General features: G+C 38.8%; 1 protein-coding gene across 2 annotated transcripts in view; it reads right to left on the reverse strand.

Annotated features, from left to right (window-relative positions):
- Window positions 1–22,612, reverse strand: part of CHUK (component of inhibitor of nuclear factor kappa B kinase complex) — a 40,995-nt gene that overhangs the window by 1,329 nt on the left and 17,054 nt on the right. The window contains exons 12-20 of one of the 2 annotated variants that reach the window (XM_061162379.1): window positions 21,839–21,962; window positions 21,287–21,438; window positions 19,497–19,558; window positions 18,132–18,241; window positions 17,338–17,387; window positions 3,745–3,841; window positions 3,307–3,454; window positions 2,685–2,783; window positions 602–701 (exon numbers count right to left, since the gene is read on the reverse strand). In XM_061162379.1, the coding sequence (XP_061018362.1) occupies window positions 633–701; window positions 2,685–2,783; window positions 3,307–3,454; window positions 3,745–3,841; window positions 17,338–17,387; window positions 18,132–18,241; window positions 19,497–19,558; window positions 21,287–21,438; window positions 21,839–21,962 (911 nt within the window). In that variant the 3' untranslated portion in view covers window positions 602–632. Of the gene's footprint in view, window positions 1–601; window positions 702–2,667; window positions 2,784–3,306; window positions 3,455–3,744; window positions 3,842–17,337; window positions 17,388–18,131; window positions 18,242–19,496; window positions 19,559–21,286; window positions 21,439–21,838; window positions 21,963–22,612 lie in introns of both variants that reach the window. The other variant, XM_061162378.1, reaches the window with a different exon arrangement.

Genomic DNA, 22,612 nt, shown 5'->3' on the forward strand with positions numbered 1-22,612 from the left:
TACAATTAAAGAGTTTAGTTTACCTTAATTTCTACTAACAAAAAAAAATTTCAGAGTTTTCAGATATTTGAAGCAAATAATGAAAGAGGAAGTAATAGAATTAATATGAAGACTAAATATAGTAAAAGTTAATCCAGTAAATATTTTATTGTAGTTTCTCCAAGTTTTAACAAATCAATAATTCATAGCAATCAAATCTTCATAAAAACACTTCTGTTAGTAACCATATTAACATTATTCATTTTGCACACAACAGTTAACTATATTTGAATTACAGTACAAATTATGTCCCATCTTACTGGAGAAAACTGACTGCAGAAGCAAAAAAGTACAGACCATTTGATTTCAGTGGTCACACTGCAAAGAAAGCTCACCATTTAACTTGACCAGAAATGCTATTAAAGATTACTGATGGCATAATCGTAGTATATCCATGAGTAAGAGAAGATGGGGAGTTGAGGTTAAGCATTCCTCAAATGCTCTTTCCTCTGAGTTCTATTCCCCAACTGAATCCCAAACACCAGATAAGTCCAGCATGGAAAGTTAAACCCTTTGCACCCAACACACTTAAAACACACTTCCATATTCATATAAAACTTACCATCATACTGTTGCCCTGTTTTTCATTTGCTTCATGAATAATAGTGCTTAAATGGCCAAGACAGTTCAAATTTTCTTCTATCATTTGTGCTAAAGTCTCCCTGTGGAATGAAAGCAAAAGGGCATATGAATTTCCTCTACTTTCTGATCTTCAGGGTCAGGATGATACTGCTCTTCCTACAACACCACAACCCAGCAACCAAATGCAGCTGATTCCTGTTGCCTTCAGTTTGCTCATCCCTCCCACCCAGAGGCAGAGGCCTGTTTGTTACTCCAGGCTGCTGCTTCTGCCCAGCTCTAATGAGAAGGAGTCCACTATGAAGCCAGTCTGATTTTCCTCTGAAATATAAGTGGCACTTACATACAACTTTTTCCCCCTGAAAATGCTCACTCAGGGAAAAAGAGATCGTGTGGCACAGCCAGATAAAGATCTCTTTTTGTTTCTGGAACAGTTCCTTTTCCTAACAAGTAGTAAAAACATCAGCATGCTTACTTCTGAGACACAAATGTACGGGAAGAGATAGAAAAGATAAACTATCTTTTCTGCAAAGATCAGGGAAGGTGAAAAAAAACTGGAAAATATAGATGACAACAATGAAAAAGAAAAGCAAGCTGATTCCTGAGGACAGCAGAAGAAAACTGTGACGGGACCTGCCAAGAACCAAGAAGTATCCTTGGAAATTTGAAGACAATCCTGAATCTGATTTCTATCTTCTATACTTTCCTCCTCTATATGGCCTCCATCCTTACCTTTTACTAACCCTCAGTCCCTAGCCTAGTAGAACCAATTCCAGGCCATGGAAGATGGTCACTGTTAGAACTAAATTCTCATTCAGCTTATTCAACAGATAGAAAAATTGAGGTCAACAGTCCCCAATCCTTGTGGTTAAGTACCACAGGTATATTATTACTGAAACCAGTTTTCCTCTTGGAAAATATATTTTAAAATTCCTGGTGAATATATTTTTGCAAACAATCATAACCTCACACTGAAAATCACTTGTGTAGAGGTAACATTTGCAACCATTTGCATTCTCTAATAAACCCAAATGCCTCTAATGAAAGCAAAAAGATATTAAACTTTATTTGCATCAACTCTGATTAATGAAATATTTCCTAAAGTCCATATAACTAATTATAGTCTATGCTATAGCTGTGGATGTATTACATTGGGCCAAATGTATAATGACCTTAAAATATACCCTAGAACTTGCTTTCTTGAAGAAGATAAAATACCTGGTATCAGCTTGCCTTCCTGCCATGTGCTTTTCTCTCATAAAAGCAGAGTACAGAATGTGCAGCTGCTGACCTCCTGAGCAGTGATGTTACACGGCTGCACCTCTGCAAAACTAATTATGGGCAGAACTTCCAGGAAATGCTGGTACTGTAGAGGTCTCCATGAGTTGTAAGAAAAGCGACAATATACAAGCTAGCAAAGAGCCACTGGCTCTGGATACGGCACATCTCATGCTGAGAAAAATAACAGAAATGGATAGTCATTCAGCTTTTAGCAGAAGAGTAGGAATTAAAAGAAAATATAGGACTTCAAACTTGAGTTGTTTCCAAAAATGATTTAAGGCACTGAAAATAGTCTGATTTTAAGAATACTAAGTTAAAAAAAAAAAAAGAATACTAAGTTATAAAATAAGTAGATTAAACTCAATTCCATTAGAGGGGTGATCAAAGGCCCTAAAATGACAACTGCAAAAAGCATAAATTCTTAGAGATAAATGATAAATTTAGGAATAAAGTATGGCTAAAAGGTTTAATAAGTCAGTAAGAACTTAGAACTTGGATTGAGCTAATAAGAAGTAACATTTGCTAAGGATTCACTTCCCAAATATACTGTCTAGCTGAATTTTCATAGCACTTCCCATTTTACAGGTGAGGAAATGTGAACATTAAAACAGTAAAGGTAATTGTGTGGGGTTATTACAAAGGGACAATCAGGATTCAATCCTGGTCTATAAGGCAGTGAAGATTACATCTTAACCACTTCACTCTACTGTCTCATTCCCACCACTGCTCTTGAACACACAACTATCTATTGTAACAAAGTGAACCCACCCATCTTGAGGAGTTACCACGCATGACAGAGGATGTTCACGTTCTGCTGAAGTTGGGGGCAGCTGAGGGGTTACACCTTCTAGACTGGATCCTAGAGACCGAGCAGAACTCTGTGTCTGAAGGAAAAAAATAAAATTACAGGCAAGCATTCATATTCCTAAGACACATTTCTATCACTACTTTTATGCAGAACCAGAGTATTTCTGTACAAAACTACCTCCACTGTTACACACCCTACAAATTATCCTTTCCTGGACCTCTTTCTTCATTGACTAAAATCAGATGTATCCATCCTTCCATTCTACTTTAGTTGGAGGAAAAACTCCAGTTGAACCAAGGGCTGGTTTTTCAAATTAGCCAGGCACATCTATCCCCAAGTTGGGTTGGGTGACCACAGTGGTCTAGGGTTGGGAGGAGTATAAAAACAGGAGACTAGAAAGGAGAGAGAAAACGGAGAAAGATCGTGAAGTCCTACATCTGAATCACTAGAGAGACACCAAGCAAAGAACATGAGCATCAACCCAACATAAAATACATATGTCTTAAAGAGGACAGAAATCATGCTAATAAAAAACCCTTTTGTAGGGAATAACAGCAAATTAGTGTCATATTAAATAATTCATATTAAAAATTACTTACACAGGCAATTTTAAGGAGATGCCATATTTCTTTCTGCCTCTTTCCCTGCATAAACATGACAGTATTGTCAGCTTCTTTGATGTTACTGAGGGCCATTTCCACCTTGGGCAGTAGATCAATAATCTTCTGCTTACAGCCCAACAACTTGCTGGAGAGGTAAAATCTGTGTCAGACACTTACATATCCCCCAAGACTGTACCCCATACCCCAAACCCACCTGGGGGAATGAGTCACAATCAGCACAGATTTAGTGACTGATCTGCAAAGCAGTGCACACCGAGAGGACACTAAATGCATGCAGCCGTCGCTAAGCTCTGCAGCATGCTGCCAGTACTCTTCCTGGGTCTAGTATATGTACCAGAAAGGGGTATTACGTTTTAAAAGGAACCTGGCAAAGGTTCCCTGGCTTTTCAGTAGGAAACAAAACAATATTTCTACCTCAGATGACCAAACAGCTCCTTGAGAACCCGGTCCTGACTCTGCACAGTATGCACAATGATTTTCACCATCTCCGTGCTGTCGCTGTAGGAGTGATCTATAAAAGGACTCAGTCAGTAGGTATAACCTCTCTTCTGCATTAAACAAACCAGCCCTAAACAAAAAATTCCTAAAAATCCTAAACTAGTCTTAAATAATTAACATCTCCATTTAATTTCAAAATTAAATTAGTATAAAAGGTTTTACGATTATATATCTATAAATAATCATATAACTAAAAACAAAGTCTGTCTTTGTGTGTATATATGTATACATAAAAAAGAAAGTGTTAGTTGCTCAGTTGTGTCTGACTCTGCAACCCCATGGACCACAGTCCGCCAGGCTCCTCTCTCCATGGATTCTCCAGGCAAGAACACTGGAGTGGGTAGCCATTCCCTTCTCCAGGGGATCTGCCCAATCCAGGGATCAAACCCGGATGTCCTGCATTACAGGCAGATTCTTTACCATCTGAGTCATCAGGGAAGCCCCAGGTGGCAAGAATACACAGAACGACTATACAAAAAAGGTCTTCATGACCCAGATAACCATGATATGTGGTCACTGACCTAGAACATCCTGGAGTGTGAAGTCAAGTGGCCTTAGGAAGCATTACCAGCAAGGCTAGTGGAGGTGATGGAATTCCAGCTGAGCTATTTAAAATCCTAAAAGATGCTGCTGCTAAAGTGCTGCATCAATATGCTAGCAAATTTGGAAAGTTCAGCAGTGGCTGCAGAACTGGAATAAGTCAGTTTTCATTCCAATCCCAAAGAAAGGCAATGCCTCAAACTAATGTATAATTGTGCTCATTTCACATGTCAGCAAAGTAATACTCAAAATCCTTCAAGCTAGGCTTCAATAATACATGAACCGAGAACTCCCAGATGTAAAAGTTGAATTTAGAAATGGCAGAGAGAATCAGAGATCAAATGGCAACATCCACTGATTCACAGAAAAAGCAAGGGAATTCGGAAAAAAAAAAATCTGCTTTGTTGACTATGCTAAAGCCTTTGACAGTGTGGATCACAACTGTGGAAAATTCTTCAAGAAATGGGAATATCAGACCATTACCTGTCTCCAGGCCAAGAAGCAACAGTTAGAACCGGACATGGAACAATGGACTGGTTCCAAATTGGGAAAGGAGTCACGGCTGTATATTGTCACCCTGCTTATTTAAACTATATGGAGAGTACATCATGCAAAATGCCAGGATGGATGACTCACAAGCTGGAATCAAGATTGCCAGGAGAAATATCAACAATCTCAGATATGTAGATGATGCCACTCTAAAAAAGAGTGGCAAAGAGGAATTAAAGAGCCTCTGGATGAGGGTGAAAGAGAAAAGTGAAAAAGCTGACTTAAAACTCATCATTCAAAAATCTAAGATCATGGCATGTGGTACCATCACTTCATGGCAAATAGATGGGAAAACAATGGAAACAGTGACAGGTTTTATTTTCATGGGCTCCAAAATCACTGTGGTTGGTGACTGCACCCACGAAATTAAAAAATACTTGCTCCTTGGAAGAAAAGCTATGACAAACCTAGACAGAGTATTAAAAATCAGAGACATCACTTTTGCCAACAAAGGTCCATTATAGTCAAAGCTACGGTTTTTCCAGGAGTCATGTATGGATGTGAGAGTTGGACCATAAAGAAGACTGAGCGCTGAAGAATTGATGTTTTCGAACTGTGGTGCTAGAGAAGACTCTTGAGAATCCTTTGGACAGCAAGGAGATGAAACTAGGCAATCCTAAAGGAAATCAACCCTGAATATTCATTGGAAGGACTAATGTTGAAGTTCCAATACTTTGGTCATCTGACGCGAAGAACTGACTCATTGGAAAAGACCCTGATGCTGGGAAAGATTGAAGGCAGCAGGAAAAGGGGGTGACAGAGGATGAGATGGTTGGATGGCATCACTGACTCAATGGACATGAGTTTGAGCAAACTCCGGGAGATAGTGAAAGACAGGGAAGCCTGGTGTGAGGCACTCCGTGGGGTCACAAAGAGTTGGACAGGACTTAGCGACTAAAGAACAACAATGTACACATAGATTTATCACTGTATATTCAAAGACACTGTATCTTCTCTGTTTTGAGAAGGATTATGTTGGCTAATTCAAGCCCCAGATATATATGCAGCTTTCTGAACAAGAGAACAATTTTTCTTAGATGACTAACAAAATGTATTTAGAAGCAGTACAACAATTCATCAAACTTTCACTGACTCAAAGGAGTTCCAGCTAGGTTGCTTGAAATTTCATGTTTATCCATCTGTTTATACCCATGAAAACACTGAAAAAAGCTGATCAACTTAAGCCAAATCTGATGCATAAAAGGACCTGCAGACATTTTGAAAGTTCAGTCTGAGGGCAGTATGACATCTCAAAGTAAACTGGCAGCTGACAAAGATCCTCAAATGGGATGGTGGTAGGATGGTGGTCACAGTGAGTTCTACCATTACAGGATATGCCACTTCATTTAAAAAGCAAACCCAAAAACTAGCATTAACTGTTATGTTTCAGAAAATGGCTATTTAAGTCTTAAAAAATTGGAAGTTTGGTCATGGATCATGCTGGCATTTTCCCAGACAATAATTAATCTCAAATGCAAAAATAATATTATTATTATATGCTATTATCTACTTACAGTTTTCTCATTTAATACTCACAGGAGTCCCAAGAAATGGCTACTGATGCTACCCATATTTTACTATGAAAGGAATATCAAAAGAGATTTTTAAAAAGTTGTGCCCTGTGTTAGCACGGTGAAGGCCTTCCCGAGTACTCAGCTTTAGTTCCCACACATCTTTTTCTCTGTCCGTCCCTCAAAAACAACCAAAGACAGAGACTCCCAAAAGGCTTCTCTCCAAACAGCACTTATTAATAAATCCCACAGATCAAGCCCAACAGCTTTGCCATATAACTATATAGCATATAGCTCTTTTAGATGGTCAACGACCTCAGAACTTTAACCTACTCCAACATAAAGCATGGGTAAAGTTGGTTTTCACCATTTGCAGCTGAACAAGAATCTCAAGTCAACTCTGAACTGGAAAAAGACACCAAAGACCATATACCTCAAGTCTGATTATATTAGCCCCAACAAGAGACAAAACTTGTCACAACTTGTTTGTCAGTTGAGGTGAGTATCAGTTCTTTGGATAGCAACTTTATTTCTAGGCCCTGTGATATGCTGATACCTGTGACTACTGCAAAGATTTGTAAGAATAACCCAAACAAATTTTATCAATGACTGTGGAAAGTTAATTTGACTGAGTCAATGGATGGAATTTTATACATCTTCATCTACAATATCTGATTCATTGGTCAGGAGATGGAGAGTAATGAATACAGATTAAAGGAAAAAAGTTAGCCTTGCTCTATTTGAAATCTTAAATCTCAGTATTTTACTCTAACTTATCATTTTTTTGGTCATTATTTTCAACTTTTCTGTCCCTTTATTGTCAGCAACATCCTAAACCTAGATCAGTCTAACCACCTGCTCTAACAGTTTTCTGTATCCAAGCTACTAAACATTACCATCAAAACAATTATACATTCATTCTCTCTGCTGTCCTAACTAATTCACAGGTTTTCACTTCTGCTCTGGATTCTTAATAAATGTCCTGGACCAGCAACATCTGCCACTGCACACATCAGTTTTCAAAAGCATACTCGTTTAGCATACTCCTTAAATCTATGATGTCACATCTCTTCTGTTGTAGTTAGCCCAACATCTTACTTTGGAACAGGAGGCTGTAAAGCAGTAAGATTCTCACCTTTCACCCCCTATACCCACAGAAGTGTCTGTATCCACACACATCTCCCTCTCTAAGATCAGGAGCAACAAGCCCAACCCCTCCCACTATTCTCTGGAGTCAGCCCCTCAAAGTTGTTCAGAGACTTCCCTCTCCATAGGCTTTTGGCCCCAAGCGCATAAACAAGCTTAAGTCTTTCTTCTGAAAATTGACTTCCCTTCATTCTTCAACCTCTCTGAGCTGCTCATCTCTCTTCGTTCCTTAACAGCCAAGCTTCAGGAAAGAATAGCCTAGATAACCAGGTTTCAAACTTACTGGTCTCAGGACACCTACACTCAAAAATCCTTAAGAACCCCAGGGTTTTTTAGGAATTAAACTGAGAAATATAAAAATATTTATTTATTCATTAAAAATAACATAAACTCATTATTAAAACATTTTAATCCAAAATAACTGTATTTTCCTCAAAAAATTTAGCGAGAGTATTGGCATTACATTTTTGCAAATCTTTTTAATAACACCACCGATCTTATCAGAAAAGTATTTAAGTATCGAGAAGCTGACAAATTTTGGATGATGGATAGAAGTTTTCCTACATTCTAATTTTTTGCTTGAAACATGGAATTTTATCATTGACAACTAATATTGGTTGTTTTTTTATCCTTCAAGTGATAGTCATGCTCCATTAATTTTTAGAAAATATCTGCCACATACCCAAATTTGAAGAACCACAGTTTATCTGATGATCATTGTTCCAAGTAAAAATGGTGTTCTGTTAAAGAGGCTGGTCCACAAGCAATGTCAACAATTGCTGATGTGGTTTTCCTTTGGACAACCATCATACCTCAGCAGGGCTACTGTCATACCTCAGCAGGGCTTCCCTCATAGCTCAGTTGGTAAAGAATCCGCTTGCAATGCAGGAGACCCTGGTTCGATTCCTGGGTCGGGAAGATCCCCTGGAGAAGGGATAGGCTACCCACTCCAGTATTCTTGGGCTTCCCTTGTGGCTCAGCTGGTGAAGAATCCACCTGCAGTGCGGGAGACCTATGTTTGATCCCTGGGTTGGGAAGATCCCCTGGGGAAGGGAAAGGCTACCCACTCCAGTATTCTGGCCCGGAGAATTCCATGGACTGTATGGTCCATGGGGTCACAGTCGGATACGACTGAGTGACTTTCACTTTCATACCTCAGCATGTAACAGAAGCACTTTATGAGTACTTTCCATTTGTCACAGAGAATATTAAAAAGACATATACCCAAGGGTTGACATTTCTTTAGAATTTTTACTGCCTTATCAAGGACACTCTTAAATGAAACTGGCATTTTTTTTTTAAAACTATGAACCCATACTGGTGAAAATCAGTGACTATAAGCATACTTTGGTGCCAGTGCCTTCATTCATGCTAAGCAAGGTGCAAGCTGTTTACCCACCAAAGTTTTTGCAGCATCAGTGAAAATGTCAACATAGTAAAAGAGGCAAAGAACATTCCAGTATTGTGAAAACAGTTTTGACTTCACTGACTCCTCTTAAAAGGATCCCTTGCAGATCCTCAGGGGTTCATGAGCTACACTTTTAAGAACTGCTGATCTAGACTGACTTTTCCATTTCCTCCTATCCCACCTCCCTCTTCAGCCCACTACAATCTAGTTCTGTTCCCAAAAGTTCATTATTTTACCAAGATCACCTATGATGTCCAAACTACCAAGTCTGATGGATATTTTCATTATCATTTTTATTACTCACATCTCTAGCATTTCACCCTGATCACTTTCTTCTTGAAATTCTCTGTCCTATTCCCATCATATCATTCCTGCTATACATTCAAGTCATTCCTCAATCTTTTTTGTATACTCTTCTGCTTCTAGCCATTTCTTGAATGCTGGTATTCTCTAGGTCCATCCTTGGTTTTCTTATTCAACATATCTATACAAGATGATCACTTTATTCCTATGGCTAATTACTCTCAAACCAGCTAAATATCCAGTCTGGATTTCTCCACTAAATCCACATGTTCAATACATTCATACATATGTACATACAATACACATGTATATATGTGTATGTATGTGTGTTTATATATACATACACACATATATACTATTGTCCATCTTATTTAAATGTTCCATTGACACCTTAACATCAACATGTACAAAAACAAACCCATGTTCTTTTCCCATTAAGCCTGTCATCTTTCCTATACTTCCTATCATGGTGAGTGGTCCTCACCCACTAGAATTGGGTGCTAAGAGCACCCAATTGCTCTAGCCAGAAACTTGGCAGGCATCCATGACTCTCTATCCCATCTCCTTCCACCCATATCCAATCCATTACCCTATATTATCAGTTCTACTTCCTAAATATCTCTCTTGCCTTTATCCTCCTTCTCTTCACTGCCACTCCCCACTGCCACAGTTCAGGCTCTCTGCTTTAGTTCATGTCCTACCTTATCCTGTGCCACAATTACTCAACAACCTCATAACTGATGAATGTCTCTAACCCAGCCACACTTTAATCCATTATCCACAATGCTACCAATGCAGTATTTCTAAAATGCTAATCTGATCATGCCATTCTCCTGATTCTATCTTTTTAGGGTTTCTCTTTGCCATCATGATGAAATCCAAAACTGTTACTATGACATGCCAGATCCTTTGTGATCCAGTCACATTTCTCCTTCTGAAACTCTATAATCCAATATAAACCAATATAAATATCCAATATAAAAATATAAATCCAATATTAAATATAAAAAAAAATCCAATCCTTCTATAAACTCTATAATCACAATACATTTCCTCAAACATGCTAACTGCTACATGTATGTGTCTTTATCTATTATACTTGCATATATAAAAGTCTACCTTCTTTCACCAAGCTACAGCTACTTATCCTTTAAGGCTCATCTCAGATGTCGTCTCCTGCAGGAAACCTCCTCTAACCAACCATGACTCCCAATCAGGGTTAGATGCCTATTGTATACATATCTCATACATGTTTGTAGAAATTAACTGAACAAATTCCACTACAGTTAAAACCAATGTAGAGGAGATTTTGTTATTTGTTACATGCTATTTAATATTTGCATGTGTTTGTAAATTTTAAGGTGTAAAAGTTACCGTTTTGTTTGTTTACAATTTTAGTATATAACAGATCAGGGCACAGACTTCACCTTTTAGTTCTTCCCTAATCCTTCAAAACAGATCAGTTTTAACTGAAGGATAATATCTTGCACATACATAATACTCTATAGTTTTCAGGCACTTTCACAAACATCCTGTCAAATATAATGCCATGTATAGTCACTGAGTTAGGAAAGTTAGATTTCTACCCCATTTTGCAGAAGAGGGAAATGAGATACCAGGAAAAAAAGTTACTTGCTCAATAAAGTGCCCAATTTACAATTAAAGCCTTCTAATTCTTAATCCGGGTGCTTTCCTGGTGGCTGAGCTGTAAAGAATTCTCCAGTAATGCAGGAGACTCAACAGACATGGGTTCAATCCCTGGGTTGGAAGATTCCCTGGAGGAGGAAATGGCAACCCAGTCCAGTATTCATTCTGGAAAAATCCCATGAACAAAGGAGCATGGTGCGCTATAGTCTGTGGGGTCAAAAAGAGTTAGACACAACTGAAGTTAAGTTGCTCACTCGTGTCCGACTCTTTGCGACCCCGTGGACTGTAGCCCACCAGGCTCCTCTGTCCATGGGATTCTCCAGGCAAGAATACTGGAGTGGGTTGCCATTTCCTTCTCCAGGGAATCTTCCTGACCCAGGGATCAAACCCGGGTCTCCCGCATTGCAGGCAGACGCTTTAACCTCTGAGCCACCAGGGAAGCCCTGGACACAACTGAACATGCATGCAATTCTCAATCCAGTGTACTTTCCATCAGAACATGCTCTGTATTCAGCAGATGTTCAACAGAAATGAACAGTTTTGTCAATGAAGCAAGCAACCAGTGACCAGGTGCAGAGGAAGGTATCATTTTCAAAGTACACTGTTTTTGGCCTAGCATATGGGCATCCTTCTGACCATTCCACACCTGAATCCACAGCCTCAAATTCTTCCCAATCTCTTTTTTTTTTTATGGCTGCACCAGATCTTAGTTGCAGCATGTGGGATCTAGTTCCCTGACCAGGGATTGAACCCGGGGCCCCCTGCTTTGGGAGCACAGAGTCCCAGCCACTGGGCCACCAGGGAAGTCCCCCCAATCTCTTTAATTTTAAGCAGCATTTCTTTCTTTTTTTTTTTTTACATCTTCCACACATTTTCTTGCTTCCTCTTTCCCTTATTCTGAGTTCCTTTTATCTCTTTCATTCCTTCCTTTCACTTCCCTTTAAAATTTTCTCTATTTCAAAATAAACAAGTGGGACCTGATTAAACTTAAAACTTTTTGCATAGCAAAAACATAAGCTATAAGCTATAAACATAAACAAGGTGAAACTATAAACAAGGTGAAAAGACAACCCTCAGAATGGGAAAAAGTAATAGCAAATGAAACAACTGACAAAGGACTAATTTCAAAAATATGTAAGCAGCTCATACAAGTCAATACTAGAAAAACAAACAAACCTAATAAAAATAAAACTAAAAAACTAAAAAAATAAACTAAAAAAAAAAAAAGACAAACCTAATAAAAAATGGGCAAAAGACCTACAGAGACATTTCTCCAAAGAAGACATACAGATGGCTAATAAACACATGAAAAGATGCTCAATATCGCTCATTATTAGAGAAATGCAAATCAAAACTTCAATGAGATATCACCTCACACTAGTCAGAATGGCCATCATCAAAAAATCAACAAACAATAAAGGCTGGACAGGGTAAGGAGAAAAGGGAATTCCCTTGCACTGCTGGTGGGAATGCAAATTGATACAGCCACTATGGAGAACAGTATGGAGATTCCTTATAAAACTAGGAATAAAACCACCATGCTGCTGCTGCTGCTAAGTCGCTTCAGTCATTTCCGACTCTGTGCAACCCCATAGATGGAAGCCCACCGGGCTCTCCCATCCCTGGGATTCTCCAGGCAAGAACACTGGAGTGGGTTGCCATTTCCTTCTCCAATGCATGAAAGTGAAAAGTGAAAGGGGAGTTCCCGCCGCTTTATTTGCCCGGCGGCGGGTAGGAGGGTGGGGCGGCCTTAGAGTCCGCTGGGCAGGTGAGCGATGGAGACCATCTGGATCTACCAGTTCCGCCTCATCGTCATCGGGGACTCCACCGTGGGAAAGTCGTGCCTCCTGCACCGCTTCACTCAGGGCCGCTTCCCTGGGCTGCGCTCCCCAGCCTGAGACCCCACTGTCGGCGTGGACTTCTTCTCCCGCCTGCTGGAGATCGAGCCTGGCAAGAGGATAAAGCTGCAGCTCTGGGACACGGCGGGACAGGAGCGGTTCAGGACATAGTGTGATATGGCCTGAAACAAATAAGGCTAAATGACAGCCTTAATAACAGACATCTGCCTCAGAAATATAGAAGGATAGTGTGTGGCCCGAACTGAACCCTCTTCTCTGAGGACAGATCAAGAGAGAATACTGCAAATGGGAGTTAATGTATATTATGAACTTCTTGGCTATAAGAGAAGACATTTAAAAAAAAAGAGAGTATAGATTCTCAAATTCTAGGTATTGCTTATCATTTTTCCTCAGAGTATCATTTTTCAAAATAATAGGTATAACTTGAGTAAAAATTTCCTTGATCAAAAATGCTGGGGTTTTGCAAGATTTCTCAAGCTTTAATATAATACTAACTTTCTAATATACTTTGTAAACACCCAAGACATACATGGTGTTTCCCAACCCAGAGTCCCATTACATAGAATGAGAAAGACTAGCAATTTCTTCAAGAAAATCAGATACACCAAGGGAACATTTCATGATGATGCACATGATGTGCAATGATGAGCACAATAAAGGATAGAAATGGTATGGACCTGACAGAAACAGAAGATATTAAGAAGAGGCGGCAAGAATACACAAAACTATACGAAAAAAAACCTTCATGACCCAGATAACCACAATGGTGTGATCACCCACCTAGAGCCAGACATCCTGGAATGCGAAGTCAAATGAGCCTTTGGAAGTATCACCACGAACAAAGTCAGTGGAGGTGATGGAATTCCAGCTGAGCTATTTCAAATCCTAAGATGATGCTGTGAAAGTGCTGCACTCAATATGCCAGCAAATCTGGAAAACTCAGCAGTGGCCACAGGACTGGAAGAGGTCAGTTTTCATTCCAATCCCAAAGAAAAGCAATGCCAAAGAATGTTCAAACTATCATACAAGTATCCTCATTTCACACACTAGCAAAGTAATACTCAAAATTCTCCAAGCCAGGTTTCAATAGTATATGAACCGTGAACTTCCAGATGTTCAAGCTAGATTTAGAAAAGGCAGAGGAAGCAGAGATCAAATTGCCAACATCCACTGGATCATTGAAAAAGCAAGAGAGTTCCAGAAGAACATCTACTTAATGCTTTATTGACTACACTAAAGCCTTTGACTGTGTGGGTCACAACAAACTGTGGAAAGTTCTTCAAGAGATGGGAATACCAGACCACCTGACCTGCCTCCTGAGAAATCTGTATGCAGGTCAAGAAGCAATAGTTAGAACTGGACATGGAACAACAGACTGGTTCCAAATAGGAAAAGGAGTACATCAAGACTGTATATTGTCACCCTGCTTATTTAACTTATATGCAGAGTACATCATGAGAAATGCTGGGCTGGAAAAAGCACAAGCTGGAATCAAGATTGCCAGCAGAAATATCAATAACCTCAAATATGCAGATGACATCACCCTTATGGCAGAAAGTGAAGAAGAACTAAAGAGCCTCTTCATGAAAGTGAAAGAGAAGAGTGAAAAAGTTGGCTTAAAGCTCAACATTCAGAAAACTAAGATCATGGCATCTGGTCCCATCACTTCATGGCAAATAGATGGAGAAAAAATGGAAGCAGTGACAGACTTTATTTTTCTGGGCTCCAAAATCACTGCAGATGATGATTACAGCCATGAAATTAAAAGACACTTGCTCCTTGGAAGAAAAACTATGACCAACCTGGACAGCATATTAAAAAGCAGAGACATTACTTTGCCACCAAAGGTCCATCTAGTCAATGCTGCGCTTTTTCAAGTAATCATGTATGGATGTGAGAGTGCACCATAAAGAAAGCTGAGCAATGAAGAATTGATCCTTTTGAACTGTGGTGTTGAAGACTCTTGAGAGTCCCTTGGACTGCAAGGAGATACAACCAGTCCATGCCAAAGGAAATCAGTACTGAATATTCACTGGAAGGGCTGATGCTGAAGCTGAAACTCCAATACTTTGGCCACGTGATGGGAAGAACTGACTCATTTGAAAAGACTGTGATGCTGGGAAAGATTGAAGGTGGGAGGAGAAGGGAACAACAGAGGATGAGATGGTTGGATGGTAAAAAAAAAAAAAAGAAAAGTGAAAGGGAAGTCACTCAGTCATGTCCGACTCTTAGCGACCCCATGGATTATAGCCTACCAGGCTCCTCCATCCATGGAATTTTCCAGGCAAGAGAACTGGAGTGGGGTGCCATTGCCTTCTCTGTAAAACCACCATATGACCCAGCAATTTCACTACTAGGCATGTACCCTGAGGAAATCAAAACTGAAAAAGACAAATGTAACCCATGTTCATTGCAGCTCTATTTATAATAGCTAGGACATGGAAGCAACCCAACGTCCATTGACAGATAAATGGATAAAGAAGCTGTGGTATATATATACAATGGAATATTACTCAACTATGAAAAGGAACACATTTGAGTCAGTCCCAGTGAGGTAGATGAACCTAGAGCCCATTATACAGAGTGAATTAAGTCAGAAAGAACACATCATACACGAACACATATATCTACTTCTGCTTTATTGACTATGCAAAAGCCTTTGACTGTGTGGATCACAACAAACTATGGAAAATTCTTCAAGAGATGGAATACTAGACCACCTGACCTGCCTCTTGAGAAATCTGTATGCAGGTCAAGAAGCAACAGTTAGAACTGTACATCGAACAACAGACTGCTTCCAAATCGGGAAAGGAGTACATCAAGGCTGTATATTGTCACCCTACTTATTTAACTTATGTGCAGAGTACATCATGAGAAATGCTGGGCTGGATGAAGCGCAAGCTAGAATCAAGACTGCTAGGAGAAATATCAATAACCTCAGATGTGCAGATTACACCACCCTTATGGCAGAAAGCAAAGAAGAACTAAAGAGCCTCTTCACGAAAGTGAAAGAGGAGAGGGAAAAAGCTGGCTTAAAACTCAACAGTCAGAAAACTAAAATCATGGCATCTGGTCCCATCACTTTGTGGCAAATAGATAAGGAAACAATGTAAATAGTGACAGACTTTATTTTGGGGGGCTCCAAAATCACTACAGATGGTAACTGCAGCCATGATATTAAAAGATGCTTGCTCCCTGGAAGAAAAGTTATGACCAACCTAGACAGCTTATTAAAAAGCAGAGACATTACATTGTCAACAAAGGTCCATCTAGTCAAAGCTATGGTTTTTCCAGTAGTCATGTACAGATGTGAGAGTTGGACTATAAATAAGGCTGAGCACTGAAGAATTGATGCTTTTGAACTGTGGTGTTGAAGACTCTTGAGAGTCCCTTGGACAGCAAGGAGATCCAACCAGTTCATCCTAAAAGAAATCAGTCCTGAATATTCATTGGAAGGACTGATGCTGAAGCTGAAATCTGATACTTTGGCCATCTGATGTGAAGAACTGACTCATTTGAAAAGACCCTGATGTTGGGAAAGATTGAGGGCAGGAGGAGAAGGGGACGACAGAGGACAAGATGGTTGGATGGCATCACCAACTCAATGGACACGAGTTTGAGTAAACTCCAGGAGTTGGTGATGTACAGGGAGGCCTGGCGTGCTGCAGTCCATGGGGTCAGAAAGAGTCGGACACGACTGAGCGACTGAACTGAACTGAACACATATATACGGAATCTAGAAAGATGGTACTGAAAAACCTATTTGCAAAGCAGCAATGGAGACACAGACATTATGAACAGACTTATGGACATGGCTAGGGTCGGGGGGTGGTGTGGAGGAGTGGGTGGGAGGTATGGAGACAGTGACATGGAAACATACATTACCATATGTAAAATAGATAACCAATGGGAATTTGCTGTATGACTCAGGAACTCAAACCAGAGCTCAGTAACAACCTAGAGGGGTGAGACGGGGAGGGAGGTGGGAGGGGTGTTCAAGTGGGAGGGGACATGGGTAAGCCTATGGCTGCTTCATGTTAACGTTTGGTAGAAACCAATGCAATACTGTAAAGCAATTATTCTTCAATTAAAAATAAATATATTAAAAATTTTTTTGTCTATTTCAAACATTATTACTTTGCCTTCCTAATTTCTTAATTCTCACAGACTTAAATGCTGTTGTACCATAAACATCTCAATGTGAAGTTGAAGTGTTAGTCGCTCAATCATGTCCAACTCTTTGCCACCCCATGGACTATATAGCCTGCCAGGCTCCTCTGTCCATGGAATTCTCCAGGCAAGAATACTACAGTAGTTTGCCATTCCCTTCTCCAGGGGAACTTTGTGACCCAGGGACTGAACCCAGGTCTCCTGCATTGCAGGCACATTCTTTACCAACTGAGCCATGAGGTAAGCCCCTAAACATCTCAATGGCAATATCAAAACTGGAATTCATTCTGCAGCTTGCTTAAAATCCTGTTTTACAGATTTGTTAAGCTAGTGATGGTTTCCTAAAATGCCTTTGTGTACTGTGAAAGTGTCTTACCTGAAGGTCTGTGCTTTAACTGCTTATATAGATCAATTGCACGCTGTTCCCTATGAAAGAGAAAACATGTTTCTAAATGTGAAGATAGTTTAATGACTTTAATAATTTCCAACCTGAAATGAACAATATTATTTGAATAGAGTAATGACCCCATTTTCAAGTAATTACATATTGCCAATGAATATTTTATAGGGTGTTTCACTGGGTAATAAGCAAGATCTTAAGATGCAAAGTTTAATATACTATGTATCTGCTCTGATCCACCATCACTTATATAGTATTTCTGTACCATTATGTCCTGTGATTAAAGGAAAAAAATCTGAAGTTTCTAATCCAAACACTTAGGAAGTTAACCTTATTTAGGGAATTTAATAAATAATACCTTCCTTAAACCAGATGTGTGGTAAGTAGGGAAATAGTTTGCAACTTAAAATACTTGAAAAATTATTAACACTCACATGAAAAGATGCTTCGATTTAAAAAGCAAAGGTCATGGAAAAGAATTTGAAAAAGAACAGGTGTATATATATGTGGCTGAGTCCCTTCGCTATACACTTGAAACTATCACAACATTGTTAATCAACTATAATATAACCCCAATATAAAATTAAAAGTTTTTAAAAAATAAATAAATAGCAAACGTCAACCCAAAGAGTTATTGCCAAAATTTCCTGTGATTAGGAAAGATAAACTATAGAAAAGAACCATATTTAATCTTCCAGAAATACAATGAAAGAATAATCTGCTACCAAAAATTACAGACACCAACACTAACAACATGACTTCACTCTTACAGAGATTCCATCAAGTCTCCCTGACGTCGTCCGTAGGGGCTCTTCTGTAGCTCCATGATTTCAGTGTGCAGGGACATGATCTGATCCTCCAGGTATCCAATAACACCCACCTAAAATATGATGAAACACAAAAGAAATGACAGGCTCACCACCACACAATATGAGGAACTCAGAGAATGACTTCTTACAGTAAGAGAACAAAGTGATTTAATGTAAAACACTGATTTTGTTCAAGCCTTTTTGTCTCTCAGATTATGACATGTAACTTTCACATGAAAACCAACTTATTTCAGGCTTCTCTCCTGACAACAGAAGACTACTAGCATTTTCTTTCTCCTCCTGAGAAGGAAAAAGACAGAAGTGTCACTAATAAGTAAAAGTGACCATCAATACCACTGCATCTCAGTTCTACGATTTTCAGTGTCTCTTGTTCCCAACTTGAATAAGGATGCAGAAAGATAAACACTGGATTTCCCAACCCAGGATACCAACTGCCACACTCATTCCTCAGGAAGTGCTGCCATCAAGGAGAGCAACAATTTAATGAGACCACAGACAGATGTACAAGGTAAAGAAAGAATCTGCCACCTACAGTGTGACCATAAAAAATATATTGTCCAAACCAGCATAATTTTGAGAGTATTATTGATAATAAGGGCTTCCCTGATAGCTCAGTTGGTAAAGAATCCACCTGCAATGCAGGAGACCCTGGTTCAATTCCTGGGTCGGGAAAATCCCTTGGAGAAGGGATAGGTTACCCACTCCAGTATTGTTGGACTTCCCTTGTGACTCAGCTGGTAGAGAATCCTCCTGCAATGTGGGAGACCTGGGTTCGATCCCTGGGTTGGGAAGATCCCCTGGAGAAGGGAAAGGCTACCCACTCCAGTATTCTGGCCTGGAGAATTCCATGGACTGTATAGCCCAGGGGTCACAAAGAGTTGGACACGACAGAGCATTTTTCACTTAACTAACTTAACTAATTGATAATTAAGGCAAGAGAGGTAAACTGAAACTGTCCTGGGTAAACCAGGATGTCCAGCCGTCCTATCAAAACCAGTCTTAAAGATAACAGTGATAACTACCATTTATTAGTCACTCCCACTTAAATCTGTATAACCCCACTAAAAAAGGTATAGTCCCCATAATATAATATGGAAACTGAAGCATAGTGAGGCTTCATTTTAGTATCATTTACCCAAAGCTCTTGTTTTTATCCACTGTGGTACTTCCCTCTAAATATACATACTAGATATCTGTCTGATATTCAGGAATGATATGAGAAATACTCTACACACCAAAACCAAAGAATTTCTAAGGGACCCCTCAGGAGTTAATAAGCACACAGAATGAGCTCAGTGATTTTACCTCAGCATAGTGGATAGCCTTTTCTTCCATTTCTTTCCATGCTTTTAACATTTTTTCTGAGGCTAAAAAAAAAGTCTTAATTGGTTATCTCAGAAATAGCCATAGGTTTAATTACTGACCTACCCATCTCCTTGCCATATTAACATCAAAACAGTTATGAGTTGAACTGTTCTCCCAAAAGATGGTGAAGCCCTAACTCTGTACTTCAGAATTTGACCTTATTTGGAAATAGTGTCAGGTGCAATTAGCTAAATTAAGGTTGAGTCTTAATCCAGTATGACTAGTGTCCTTTTAAGAAAAGAAGAAGAAACACAGCAACAGACATATGAACAGTAAAGCTCCATTTCACAACAGAGGCAGAGACTAAAGTGCTACAGCTGCAAGCCAAGGAATGCCAAGGATTGCTGGCAAAGTACCAGAAGAATCTAAGGAAGTATTCTTCTCCATAGGTTTCAGAGAGAGCAAGGCCCTGACAATACATCGATTTTGGACTTTAAGCCTCTGAAACTGTGAGATAATAAAGTTCTATTGTTTTAAGCCACCCAGTTCATAGCAATTTGTTATGGCAACCCTGGGAAACTAATACAGATGACTTTCTCTTTAAAAAAAAAGAAAAAAATTTTAAAGTAATACACGAACATGATATTTTTAAAAAATCAAACACTATATAGAGATGTAAAAAGTCTCCTCCGCTTCACTCTCCACCTTCTGCGATCCCAGTGTTAATCATTTCTTACAGAGACACATCTCTTTTTCTCTCATAAATAGAATCATCTACATATACTTTTCCTTCCTTGTTTTTTTCTCCAACTTAAAACATTGCTGCCTTAAAGATCAACTGATTTTTTAATATCAGCACACATAGGTCTACCTCACTCTTTTTAAACAGTAGTATAAGGAAATGGCAACCCACTCCAGTACTCTTGCCTGGAGAATCCCACCGACAGAGGAGCCTGGTGCGCTACAGTCCATGGGGTCGCAAAGAGTCGGGCAAGACTGAGCAACTTCACTTTCTAAGATATACAACTTAACAAGATAAGTCAAAGATAATCTGATGAAATAACTATGTTTTGCCATTCATCAGAATGCCTATAATACACAAACAGGAATAAAACATCAATCATAGAACCAGCTTTGGTGAGAAAACTTATTTACTCAGCTGGACACCGTTGATCATTTAATTCTGAAATACACACACCTTGCTCAAGATAAGTATACAAACAGAAATGCTGAAGGCAACTCTTTTGGTTTATTATTTGAATTTTAACTCTGCTTTTTACATTTCCTTAGTACATCTGAAGGGAGATAAGCTCAGAATTAAATACCAAAAAATTGGAGACTATGTACAATAAAAAACAGTGGGACTCCACAATAGGTTGTTTAGAAATTTAAAAAAAAAACAACCTGGAGTTGCTTGTATTATTATTTATAGAAAAATAAGTAAATTAAGACTTCCCAGGCTAAGAAGTCACCCTAATATAGACTTTGTATCTATTTTTTAAATGAGGTTTGACAATCAAATTCTTAAATCATTTTGCATTTTTTTAAAGGTGAACAATTTAGTCCAATTGTGGGGGTGAGGGGTGGGCAGAGTAAAGCTGCTCAACTAAAGATTAAAAAAATAACAAACTAATATTCAAACCAAACACGGTTTACAATGATATGAGATGTCCTATCTTTTGTTCTAATATGAATGCAAGTGAAACAACTGGCTAACAGGTAAGAAGGTAACACAGCAGATGGCTTCAAGAGACAAGACACTTGTTTCAAATACATTATCCAACACTTACATATCCCGTAAGTCATCTGCTCACTATATCTTTCCAAGTCAAGCTGAATGCTTTTGTGAAAAAACTCCAATTTAGCTTTCAGTTGCTGAGATGCTGAGATCAAAGTATTCTTCATTTTTGTCAAGTTAGTATTATATCTAAGAAGACTTAACCTAAACCACAGCAAGAAAAAAACAAGATATAAGCATTTTAGAAACACGGGACAAAAGTTTAAAACCTCAAACTGCCATAAGCCCAAAGCCTATGTTTCTATTATCAATCTATGAGAAATAGCTGATCTCTAGAATCTGATCTCTAAAGAATTTCTGCTTGTGATACTCTATGATAAAACAATCTTCTTATACTAGGACCATTCAGGAACTACTGTCTATTGCAACTGGATGGTTTCAGACTGTTAATAAGAATTCTACACGCCTGATCAGAATATTACATTGCAAATTGGCCCAGTAATATATTTTTGCATGGGATATTGACTAGTGAAAAGTAGCAAAATTTAATTCTTGAGCATGAATGCACATGACACTGTGCCTATAAACAAGAGAACTCACTTACATGGCTGCTCTCTGTCCCTGAAAGAGCCTGCTGTAGTCTTCTTTCAGCCCAGACACATAGTGTACTGCTTCAGCCCATACTTTACGCAGCTGGATAATTGGAAGCTGTATTTTGCTGTCCTGTACTATGTTTAAGAAGACGGGGGAAAGGAAAGTGGAATTACTTTTTAAGATTCTAGAGTTCATTTATTATTCTTTGTGATTTTCTGTCCATACAAATAGCATTCCTATAGATGCTAGAAACCAGATGCTAGAAAGAACCACTTGTTATAGGTCCATCCAGTCAGTGTAAATTTATTGAACACCTGCACATGTACTTGAGCCCTGCTCCAGATACAAGGGGAAATAAAAATGAAGACATAATTACTACATAATCACAAAGCTTACAATTATTCCTGTATGTCTTTTTCTTCATTGTTTCTCTCCAATCTGAAATCTTTTTTTTTCCTCTTCAATAATCCAAATTCTTTATTCATTTGAAGTTCTAAACTAAGTCCCAAGTACTCCACAATCTGCTACAGTCTTTTTTTTGCTTCTGAATAACAAATTTCATTTCTTGGACTACCAACTCAGCTTCAGAAAAACACACTGGGTAAATAGTAGTTTAATAAGATATGTCTTTCTCAGTGTAAGACTTATGAAATTATCTATTTATGATAATCTCTTGTCTTTTCTTTGGTAAAGGGGATGCTTCTTTCTAAAACAATGGCAGGTAGATATTAAGTTCAATGAAATTTCATTTTAACATTATATAATTCTCCAAGATTGAAGAGAG

Source organism: Dama dama, chromosome 15 (assembly GCF_033118175.1).
Source record: "Dama dama isolate Ldn47 chromosome 15, ASM3311817v1, whole genome shotgun sequence".
Lineage (NCBI taxonomy): Eukaryota > Metazoa > Chordata > Mammalia > Artiodactyla > Cervidae > Dama > Dama dama.